The 12,433-nt window shown below is 46.9% G+C and overlaps 1 protein-coding gene across 3 annotated transcripts in view; it reads right to left on the reverse strand.

Annotated features, from left to right (window-relative positions):
• LOC138665335 (gastrula zinc finger protein XlCGF57.1-like) overlaps positions 1 to 12,433 on the reverse strand; it is a 65,609-nt gene that overhangs the window by 9,299 nt on the left and 43,877 nt on the right. For all 3 annotated transcript variants that reach the window (XM_069752722.1, XM_069752721.1, XM_069752720.1), the window contains one exon: positions 7,128 to 7,239. In XM_069752722.1, coding sequence (XP_069608823.1) covers positions 7,128 to 7,239 — 112 coding nt within the window. The remainder of the gene's footprint in view (positions 1 to 7,127; positions 7,240 to 12,433) is intronic.

Genomic DNA, 12,433 nt, shown 5'->3' on the forward strand with positions numbered 1-12,433 from the left:
TCTATATGGCGGTATTATGTGAGAACACTGGCGGTATTATGTGTGATCTATATGGCGGTATGTGAGAACACTGGCGGTATTAGGTGTGATCTATATGGTGGTATTATGTGAGAACTGTATGACAGTATTGTGTGATCTATTTGATAATATTGTGTGTGATCTATATGGCGGTATTATTTGAGATCTATATGGCGGTATTGTGTGATCTATATGGTGGTATTATGTGAGAACTGTATGACAGTATTGTGTGATCTATATGGCGGTATTATGTGAGAACACTATGGCAGTATTATCTTCAGAAAGCGGACCCATTCTATGGTGGTTCTGGCTGAGCACCTGCACATGGGTCTGGGGTAATAGAGGGGGCAGCATGACCTCCAGTTAGGTGCAGTCATGGGATGGCTGGTGAGGCAGCTGAAGAGAGGCGTCTCATGGTTATTGTTACTATATGGCTACATTTCCTTCTCAGCGTCACCCCGTACTTCGCCTGTCGCCTCGCTTTCATACATCGCTAGGACAGGATGGAGAAGACAGGAGCTGAGGAGGGGAATGGGGTCTTTGCATGCAAAGTCTGGATCAGAACAGGCCATCAATCCGCAGAAATGTTTCCTGGATTTCTGTGGAGCAGACAAGCAGATGGTCCATCCATGTGTATAAAAGACAGTGCTCTATGTACAATCCCTGGCTGTTCCGCTCACTGAACATGGTTCCCCCCATAGACCAGCACACTGCTCTCCTGAAATACTCTGTGCTGCTGTCACCCTGCTCCCTCCACCATATATCTCCCAGAATCCTTGCTGCCTGCCATCCTTGGTGACCGTCTACTTGTCAGTATAACTCTGCAGTCACCAACAAAATGGCTGCTCACTGGGTTCCTGAATATCATCCTCTCTAATCCCTTAGCAAACACCCAGAAGGGGAGGAGAGGAGACATCACACACGTCAGCAGACTCCGCCCATAATTACTGCAGTGCTGTAATGTGAGCTATTTGTACACTAGTTTTTTGTGAAATTTCAGCAGCTGCTCCCCCTAGTGTTTAAAAGTGGAAATTCCAAAACTTTTCAAATTATTTTTCATATTTTACTAAATTATAAACAAATGATAATATTTTTTAAATGTAAACATTAATTCTTTACATTTTTTCAATTGCGGTAAAAAAATACCGGATTACTCACCGGTAATGCTCTTTTATAGAGCCCACGACAGCACCCACGAGAGAGGGGATCCGCCCCTAGGAACAGGAAACCTACAGAGAGATAAAAGGGGCGGCCCCCCCTCTCTCCTCAGTTGCCTAATAGGCTTAGGCATATATACATATTTACAACCTTATACTATATTTTTCTAATATTTACACCTCACCAAAAAGCACCACGTGCAACTATACAAGAAAAGGGAGGGATGTGAATGGGTGCTGTCGTGGGCTCTATAAAAGAGCATTACCGGTGAGTAATCCGGTATTTTCTATTCGCCACGACAGCACCCACGAGAGATTTACAGAGACTAAAGATTGGGTGGGTTAACTGAGTCCAGAACCGAAACCCCAAAGGTTAGATCAGAAGCAGCAGATAGGTCTAATCTATAGTGCCTATAAAAGGTACCAGGCGAAGCCCAAGTTGCAGCCTTACATATAAGGTCTATTGGCACGTTCGCCCTTTCTGCCCAGGAAGTCGACACGGCCCTTGTAGAATGCGCCCCCACATGCATTGGAGGATCTCTTCCTTTGGCCTTATACGCCAAGATTATGGCTTCTCTGATCCAGCGAGATAACGTGCCTTTCGTGACTCTGGATCCCTTGGTCTTACCCTGAAAAGACACAAACAGGGCCCTAATCTTCCTCCAGTCCCTAGTTCTCTCTAAATAGGCCAGAATAGTCCTCTTAACATCTAGGGTATGAAGTCTTACTTCCTCTGGAGACGAGTGGTCTTTATAAAAAAGGTAGGTAATAAGATCTCCTGGGATCTATGAAAACTAGTGGCTACCTTAGGTAGGTAACATGGGTCTGTTTTCAAAACTATCCTATCAGGTGTTACAGATAAGAATGGAGGATCGATTGACAACGCCTGCAGATCACTCACTCTTCTAGCCGATACCAATGCCACTAATAATATTGCTTTTAATGAGATGTTCTTTAATGAAGCTGCATGAATAGGCTCAAACGGGCTCTGTGTCAATGCATCCAGGACCAAAGATAGATCCCACTGGGGCACCTGCGGTATATTTACTGGTTTTGACCGTTCACATGCAGATATAAAACGGGCTATCCATCTATCACCTGCGACATCATAACTGAAGAGGGCCCCTAATGCTGAAACGTGAACTTTCAAAGTGTTAACCGAAAGTCCCAATTCTAAAATTCTAATCCTTTTTGCAAAAACTCTAGTATTGAAAATATAGGCACCTCTGAAGAAATTTGTGTAGTATGAAACTCAAGAAATTTTTTCCAGACCCTAACATAAATTTTGGTAGTAGAGGGCTTTCTACTTCTCATGAGGGTATCTACCAACCCACTAGAAAACCCCCTCCTTCTTAGTAATTGCCTCTCAAATTCCAGGCAGTTAAGTTCATGCCCTGCACCTGAGGATGGAAAAACGGACCCTGAGACAGCAGGTCTTTGTCTGAGGCAGAATCCAAGGGTCTGTAATTCACATGGCTCTGAGCCATGAAAACCATGGCCTCATGGGCCAAAAGGGGGCTATCAACAGAACTCTTGCCCCTTCCTCCCTTATCTTTCTTATCACCATGGGCAACAGATTCCATGGGGAAAATGCGTATGCCAGGTCGAATGTCCATGGTACTTGAAGGGCATCGAATATGTCTGGATTGTCTAGCCTGCATAGGGAGGCAAACATTCTGACCTGACGGTTGGACCTTGTCGAGAACAAGTCTATTTGAGGCATGCCCCATCGGGCTGTTATCAACTTGAAAATCCTCCTGTTGAGCATCCATTCTCCCTGATGAAGAGTGTGACGGCTGAGGAAATCGGCCTGAAAGTTGTCTATGCCTCTTATGTGTACCGCTGACAAGGACAATAGATGATTTTCGGCTAACATTATGATGTCTGATGCCACCTCCATGAGAGTGTCCGATCGTGTACCTCCCTGACGGTTTAGATAGGCCACCGCAGAGGTGTTGTCGGAGAGGACCCTTGTGTGAGAGCCTCGCAACTGAGGAAGAAAGTGGAGCAGGGAATAATATATAGCTCTTAATTCTTTAACATTAGAAGAATTATTACACTCTGACCTGGACCAGAGACCCTGAACCATCTGATCCCGAAAATGTGCTCCCCAACCTTCAGGACTAGCATCCGTGGTAACAATATTTGAAAAAGTGATTACCCATAGGACTCCCTTTGCCAGATTTTCCCAATCCAACCACCATGTAAGAGAGTGTACCACCTCTGACGGTAGAAAAACCTGTCTGATCTAAACGTCCCTGATTTTTAATACTCTCCTGTAATACAAATTTTTGTAGCTGCCTGGTATGAAACTGTGCCCACTCAACTGCAGGAATACAAGAAGTCAAAGACCCTAGCAATGACATGGCACTTCTCAAAGACATACTACGCCTATTGATTGCTAAGTTTACTTTATCAATTATGGAGGTTTTTTTTATTATCTGGCAGCCAACATACTTGATCAACCGAATCCAAAAGGAGACCAAGGAACTTCTGACATGTAACAGGACGGAGTCTGGATTTTTCCCAATTAATAATCCAGCCAAGTGTTTGTAAAGAAAATACTACTTCCTCTAATCTTTGCTCACACTGCAGGGAGTCTTTTCCCACTATTAGTAAATCGTCTAGTTACGGGATAACTAGTGTGTCCTTTAACCGCAGAAATGACATTACCTCCAATAATAATTTAGTGAATACCCTCGGAGCCATTGATAGGCCAAAGGGCATTGCCCTGTATTGAAGATGACAAACTTGACCATCCATTATAACTGCTACCCTAAGAAACTGCTGGTGTAACTGGTGTATAGGCAGATGGTAGTAAGCATCTTTAAGATCCAGTACCACCATGTAACAGTTGGGAAATAAATTTTTAATGGCTGACCGAATGGATTCCATTTTAAAGGCTTTAGGTCTTATGAAGGTGTTCAACTTCCTCAAATTAAATATAGTCCTAAAGGACCCATCAGGCTTAGTAATTAGAAATAAGGGAGAATAAAACCCCTTTCCTATTTCAGATGACGGAACTTTTATTAGAACTCGTTTAGACAAAAGAGACTTGATTTCAGTTTCCAGTGCCTCTTGCTGTAGCCTGGATTTTAGGGAGGTAAGAAGAAAAGAATCCGGAGGTGTCCGGATGAAGTCTAAGGTGAGACCTGACGAAATTAAATTTAAAGCCCATGTATTAGCCGTTATTTTCTTCCATTGTTCAACACATTGTAGTAGTCTATCGCCCACCGGTGGAATAGGGTTCTCGGAACTTATCCGCTGGCCTGAAGGGACGCTTAATGAACAAATTGCCCCTCTGCCTGAACTCCCTGTTACTCCAGCGGTCTTTAAAGCCTCCTTTCCTTCCAAATGGTGGCTTCCTGAACGCCCTTCTGTAGGAAGGAATAAAGGGATTAGGAAACCCCTTTTTCCTTTTGCCCGCCTTAGTATGTCATCCAGGACAGCTCCAAAGAGGTACTCACCCTGACAGGGTATGGCACACAACTTGGACCTGGATTGGGCATCTCCCTTCCAGTTCTTTAGCCATAATGCCCGACGAGCCGTATTAGAGAGGTTAGCCGATCTAGCTGCCAGGCGGAGGGAGTCTATTGAGGCATCCGATATATACGCCGCAGCCCCTTTAATTAATGGAATAGAGGCTCGCAACTTCTCTGTGGAGACACCACTTCTGATGTTCTGATCAAGTTGTTCCAGCCAGACCAACATGGATCTACTAGTACATGTAGCTGAAATTGCTGGCTTAAATGCAGTGACAGAGGTTTCCCACGATTTTTTGAGAAGCGCATCAGATTTTCCGTCCATTGGGTCGGACAAAGAACCCGCATCCTCTACTGGTAAAGAGGAACGGCGAGCGGTAGATGCTACAGCTGCATCCACTTTCAGAACTTTAGCCCAGGTGGCCAAGTCCTCATCATCAAAGGGGTAGCGTCTCTTACAGGACACTGGCACAAACCCCTTTTGACCTTTACTCCATTCTCTCTTGACAAGGTCCTTTATAGCCTGGTTTACTGGAAACACATGGCCCTTTCGTTGCGAGAGACCCGCGAACATCACTTCCTGCTGAGTCTGAGGTTCCCTTGACTCTGAAACCCCCATAGTATTCCTTACTGACTTAACCAGGTTATTTATGCCATCAGTAGGAAAGCAGACATAGTCCTCTTCATCTGATGAACATGAAAACTGAGAACCGTCTGACTCGACCTCCCCACTTTCCGCCGACGTGTCAGCTTTAGGCGAGGATCCTCTGCTAACTCTCCTTTCAATATTAACGGACGGACCACTTCCTAAATTCTGAAGCTCCTCCCGAATTATGAGGCGTATTTCATTCATCTTAACGGACTCTTCCTGCCGTAGGGTGTTTTCTATACAAGCCTGACACAGCTTTTTACTATATGAGTCAGGTAAAGGCTCAGTACATATTGCACACTGTTTGTGCTAGGTCTTCCCAGTCCTCTTCCCCTACAAAAACATAAGGAGAGGAGACCAACATAAGCTTCCATGAAGCTAAATAAACACTCACCCAGAAGTATCTCTATATACCGGGTCTCGGCTTTTTTGCTCAGTCTGGGGTGTGCCACGGAACGACCTCCTCCCTGATTTGTCAGTGGAGTCGCTTGCCTTTGACTGTCCACCACTTTTCTTTCTGGCATTTTCGCTGGGTCCAGCTAATTCCTCCATAGGGCGCTCACAAACTTCCTCATGGGACAACATGTTAACGCACCCCCTGCACAGCTGTGCTGTAATTTATAGCGCCGGACCACACACCCCTTCCTGTCTACTCTTTCTCTCCCTTTTTTTTTTTTTTTTTTTCTTACCAGCGCTCCCAGGCTGAAGGAACCGCTCATAGGATCCAATATGGCGGCGCCCCCGGAAGTGCTACTATGACCTCGGAGTTCAGGGAGCGCCGCCGCACTGCGCATGCGCCGGCGTCCTCGCAGCTCGCCAGGCGCTCTCCTCGTCGCCCCCACATCCAGTCAACACTCACCGGACCGGGGAAAGCGACGCCGCCTCTGCAGATCAGCGCTACCACCACCGGAGGCCATCTGAAGGTACAATCCTGCCAGTCACTTCTCACAACGATGTCCCAGCAGGAACATTGTTGTTTTGCAGCAGATGAGGGGGGAACCAGCAGGAACCTCCGACTCTGTTCATCCGCCCTGGAGCCCCTGTCGCTCAGCAGAGACGTACAGGCGGCATCCAGGCGGACCTTCCTCTTCTTAAAGGACTCCATAGAGTCTTCTCTGTGGGTTCCCCTTTAGGAACAGGAAACCAACTGAGGAGCGAGGGGGGGCCACCCCTTTTATCTCTCTGTAGGTTTCCTGTTCCTAGGGGCGGATCCCCTCTCTCGTGGGTGCTGTCGTGGCGAAAGAAAATTTTTATTGATGGCACCTTACCTTTAAGAGCACCGGGAGTGTCCACGCACCAAGTCTCGCATATGATTTATAACTAATTTTGTTCACAGTCATCCTCAATACAGCAATAGAGATCCCATTTAGCTTTACCTGTTTAAGCTTTGAGGCAATCACCAGAACATATGCTGTGAAGACCTAATAGGTGTGGGTTCAGAGACGGTACCTAATTTTATCTCTAGAACAGTGGATTCCTAACCCTCATCATGTCTGGTAAAGTGGTCGATGGCTCCATTCACTTGAATGGAAGGGAGGAAAACCATGCTTGAATAACTGGAAACCAATTAATACACTTGTTCAGCTAACTCCCATAGGAATGAAATACAGAAAGCCTTCGCATGAAGGGCCATCTCACCATTCATGCTCTGCATGGATGTGGTGGCCAGTAGCTATCTCACTAGGTGGTACTAGGATCAGTGGACACTCATTTAGAGATAGGTGTGGGTCCCAGAAGTGGGACCTGCATCTATCTAATATTTGCCAAGAAAAAAGTATCATTCTAAGCAAGGAAAAATGACTTTTTTAGCAATTAACTCACCAGGGATGATAAGTACAGGTATTCCCTCCTCTTCGCACTTCTGCTCAACCATCAAACAAGTCTCTTCATCCTCGGCTGTGGCCTCAACTGTAACTTCAGGGAAATCTGAAACCTGAAAAAAAGAAACAAACAAAAAAAAATAACGTGGTTGCATAAATATGAACACCATTAACCTAATACTTTGTTCAAGTACCCTTTGAGTTTGACAACATTCAGTTTTTTGGGGTTGAAGTCTCACAGCATTGCACATCGTAAATTGGTAATCTTTAGCCACTCTTTGCAATAGCGCTACAAATCTGTCAGATCCCGTGGGCATCTCCTCTGCACTCATCAGGTCACCCACAGATTTTCTATTCTTGGTCTGGGCCTGTCCAATTTGATCTTCTGATGAGGCCATTCTTTTGTTGATTTGGAGGTATGCTCAGGTTCAGTCATGCTGAAAGATGAAATTCTTCTTGATCTTCAGCTTTTTACCAGAGGCCTAAAGGTATTGTTGCAAAATTAACTGATACTTGGACCTACTCATGAATCCCACCTTTTTAACTACAGCCCCAGTTACAGCTTTAAAAAAAAACTGCCCCAAAGCAAAATGCTACCTCCACTATACTTCACTGTGGGTATGTGGTGTTCGTTTGGTGAAGCTCGGTGTTGGCATTGCCCCAAAAATACCTTTTGTAATAACAGCCAAAAAGCTCAACCATGGTCTCATCAGACCATAACAAGGTTTTTCCACATGCTTTTGGCAGACTTGATGTAGGTTTTGACAAAACAGACAAAAGTTGGACTTTCTCTCTTTTGTAAAAAAAGGCTTCTGTCTTGCCACCATACGCCAAACATCTGAAGAATAAGGAAAATTGTAGTCACATGCAAAACACAACCAGTATTATCTGTAGCTTCTTTAACCCCTTCCCGACCCATGACGCCACGTAGGCGTCATGAAAGTCGGTGCCAATCCGACCCATGACGCCTATGTGGCGTCATGGAAAGATCGCGTCCCTGCAGATCGGGTGAAAGGGTTAACTCCCATTTCACCCGATCTGCAGGGACAGGGGGAGTGGTAGTTTAGCCCAGGGGGGGTGGCTTCACCCCCCCCGTGGCTACGATCGCTCTGATTGGCTGTTGAAAGTGAAACTGCCAATCAGAGCGATTTGTAATATTTCACCTATTATAACGGGTGAAATATTACAATCCAGCCATGGCCGATGCTGCAATATCATCGGCCATGGCTGGAAATACTAATGTGCCCCCACCCCACCGATCGTCCCCCCAGCCCTCCGATCTGTCAGGTACACTGCCCCGCTCCCCTCCGTCCTGTGCTCCGCTCCCCCCCGTGCTCTTGTCCGCTCACCCCCGTGCTCCAATCACCCCCCTGTGCTCCAATCACCCCCCCTGCACTCCGATCCACCCCCCCGTGCTCCGTTCCACCCCCCCGTGCTCCGTTCCACACCCCCCCGTGCTCCGTTCCACCCCCCCCCGTGCTCCGTTCCACCCCTCCCGCGTTCCGATCCACCCCCCCATGCTCCAATCCCCCCCCCCCCCGTGCTCCCCCACCCCATCATACTTACCGATCCTGCCGGGGTCCGTCCGTCTTCTCCCTGGGCGCCGCCATCTTCCAAAATGGCAGGCGCATGCGCAGTGCGCCCGCCGAATCTGCCGGCCGGCAGATTCGTTCAAAGTGCATTTTGATCACTGAGATATAATCTATCCCAGTGATCAAAATAAAAAAATGATAAATGACCCCCCTCCTTTGTCACCCCCATAGGTAGGGACAATAAAAAAAATAAAGAATTTTTTTTTTTCCACTAATGTTAGAATAGGGCTAGGGTTAGGGGTAGGGCTAGGGTTTTGGTATGTGCACACGTATTCTGGTCCTCTGCGGATTTTTCCGCTGCGGATTTCATAAATCCGCAGTGCTAAACCGCTGTGGATTTATGGCGGATTTACCATGTTTTTTCTGCGCATTTCACTGCGGTTTTACAACTGCGGTTTTCTATTGGAGCAGTTGTAAAACCGCTGCGGAATCCGCAGAAAGAAGAGACATGCTGCGGAATGTAAACCACTGCGTTTCCGTGCAGTTTTTCTGCAGCATGTGTACAGCGATTTTTGTTTCCCATAGGTTTACATTGAACTGTAAACTCATGGGAAACTGCTGCGGATCCGCAGCGTTTTCCGCAGCGTGTGCACATACCTTTAGAATTAGGTCATGTGCACACGGTGCGGATTTGGCTGCGGATCCGCAGCGGATTGGCTGCTGCGGATTCGCAGCAGTGTTCCATCAGGTTTACAGTACCATGTAAACCTATGGAAAACCAAATCCGCTGTGCCCATGGTGCGGAAAATACCGTGCGGAATCCGCAGATGAAATCCGCACTAAAAACACTGGAAATCCGTAGGTAAAACGCAGTGCCTTTTACCCACGGATTTTTCAAAAATGATGCTGAAAAATCTCACACGAATCCGCAACGTGGGCACATAGCCTTAGGGTTGGAATTAGGGTTGTGGTTAGGGTTATGGCTACAGTTGGGATTAGGGTTAGGGGTGTGTTGGGGTTAGTGTTGGAGGTAGAATTGAGGGGTTTCCACTGTTTAGGCACATCAGGGGTCAAATGGTGCTCCCTCAATTCCGAGCCCCGACGTGTGCCCAAACAGTGGTTTACCCCCACATATGGGGTACCAGCATACTCAGGATAAACTGCGCAACAATTACTGGGGTCCAATTTCTCCTGTTACCCTTGTGAAAATAAAAAAATGCTTGCTAAAACATTTTTGAGGAAAGAAAAATGATTTTTTATTTTCACGGCTCTGCGTTGTAAACTTCTGTGAAGCACTTGGGGGTTCAAAGTGCTCACCACACATCTAGATAAGTTCCTTTTGGGGTCTAGTTTCCAAAATGGGGTCACTTGTGGGGGGTTTCTACGGTTTAGCCACATCAGGGGCTCTGCAAACGCAACGTGACGCCCACAGAGCATTCCATCAAAGTCTGCATTTCAAAACATCACTACTTCACTTCCGAGCCCCAACGTGTGACCAAACAGTGGTTTACCCCCACATATGGGGTATCAGCGTACTCAGGAGAAACTGGACAACTTTTGGGGTCAAATTTCTCCTGTTACCCTTGGGAAAATAAAAAATTACAGGCTAAAAGATCATTTTTGAGAAAATATATTTTTTTTTTTTTCATGGCTCTGCGTTATAAACGTCTGTGAAGCACTTGGGGGTTCAAAGTCCTCACCACACATCTAGATTAGTTCCTTTGGGGGTCTAGTTTCCAAAATGGGGTCATTTGTGGGGGATCTCCAATGTTTAGGCATACAGGGGCTCTCCAAACGTGACATGGTGTCCGCTAATGATTGGAGCTAATTTTCCATTTAAAAAGCCAAATGGTGTGCCTTCCCTTCCGAGCCCGAGTGCGGCAATACCAAATATGTGTAGATTTGATATTTTTTTTATTGATTTATTTTGATTGGGGCGAAAGGGGGGTGATTTAAACTTTTATATTTTTTTTATTTTTTTAACATTTTTTTCAACTTTTTTTTTTTTACTTTTGCCATGCTTCAATAGCCTCCATGGGAGGCTAGAAGCAGGCATAACGCGATCGCCTCTGCTACATACCGTGTTTCCCCGAAAGTAAGACAGTGTCTTACATTCTTTTACCACTATGTCTTACTTTCGGGGTATGTCTTACATTGCCGAAAAAAAACCGCTGCGTTTTTTTTTCCAACGTACAGTTTACTACCGTACTAGTTTTGAGCGATACCGTCCGATACTTGAAAGTATCGGTATCGGATAGTATCGGCCGATACCCGAAAAATATCGGATATCGCCGATACCGATACCAATACAAGTCAATGGGACACAAGTATCGGAAGGTATCCCTGGATGGTTCCCAGGATCTGAAGGAGAGGAAACTCTCCTTCAGGCCCTGCGATCCATATTTAAGTGTAAAATAAAGAATTAAAATAAAAAATATCGCTATACTTACCCTCTGACGCGCCCTGGTACTAACCGGGAACCTTCCTTCCTTCGAATCAGCGCTTCCAGGACCTGCGGTGACGTCGCGGCTTGTGATTGGTCGCGCGACCGCCCATGTGACCGCTCGCGCGACCAATCAGAAGCCGCGACGTCACCGCAGGTCCTGGAAGCGCTGATTCGAAGGAAGGAAGGTTCCCGGTTAGTACCAGGGCGCGTCAGAGGGTAAGTATAGCGATATTTTTTATTTTAATTCTTTATTTTACACTTAAATATGGATCGCAGGGCCTGAAGGAGAGTTTCCTCTCCTTCAGACCCTGGGAATTATCGAGTTTCGGCCGACCCCGACACTACTCAGCACTACGGTATTACTTTCGGGGTACGTCTTACATTAGCCGACCCCGCTAAAACCCCCACTACGTCTTACTTTCGGGGGTGTCTTACTATCGGGGAAACACGGTAGCAGCGATCTACTGATCGCTGCTATGTAGCAGAAATGCAAGTGTGCTGTGAGCGCCGACCACAGGGTGGCGCTCACAGCCACCGGCGATCAGTAACCATAGAGGTCTCAAGGACCTCTATGGTTACAATGGAGACGCATCGCCGACCCCCGATCATGTGACGGGGTCGGCGATGACGTCATTTCCGGCCGCCCGGCCGGAAGCGGTAGTTAAATGCCGCTGTCTGCGTTTGACAGCGGCATTTAACTAGTTAATAGGTGCGGGCAGATCGCGATTCTGCCCGCGCCTATTACGGGCACATGTCAGCTGTTCAAAACAGCTGACATGTCCCGGCTTTGGTGCGGGCTCACCGCGGAGCCCTGCATCAAAGCAGGGGATCTGACCTTGGACGTACTATCCCGTCCAAGGTCAGATAGGGGTTAATCCAGACCAAACCACTATCCCACCCACCAACTCTTGTTAGGCCGGTTTCACACGTCCAGATAATTCCAGTACCGGAAAAAAAAAAAAAAAAAAAAAATCAGTACCGGAATTGTCCGTGTGCCCCTACGCTTCTGTGGCACATCAGTGTGGCACACGTGTGCCGCCCGTGTGCCCACTGGGTGCCACACGCACCATGCTGGGTACCACACGTACCAGCATCTGGTGCTGAAGCCGCGATTCATATCTTCCCTGCAGCAGCGTTCGCTGCAGAGAAGATATGAATAATAGTGTTTAAAATAAAGATCTATGTGCCCCCTGCCCTCCCACCCCCTGTGGGCCCCCCCACTGTTCTGAAAATACTCACCCAGCTCCCTCGTTGGCTGTCGCTGCTTCCTGTTCTGTCCGCATCTTCTCCTGTATGCGGTCACGTGGGGCCGCCGATTACAGTAATGAA

The sequence above is a fragment of the Ranitomeya imitator genome, chromosome 2, assembly GCF_032444005.1.
Source record: "Ranitomeya imitator isolate aRanImi1 chromosome 2, aRanImi1.pri, whole genome shotgun sequence".
Classification (NCBI taxonomy): domain Eukaryota; kingdom Metazoa; phylum Chordata; class Amphibia; order Anura; family Dendrobatidae; genus Ranitomeya; species Ranitomeya imitator.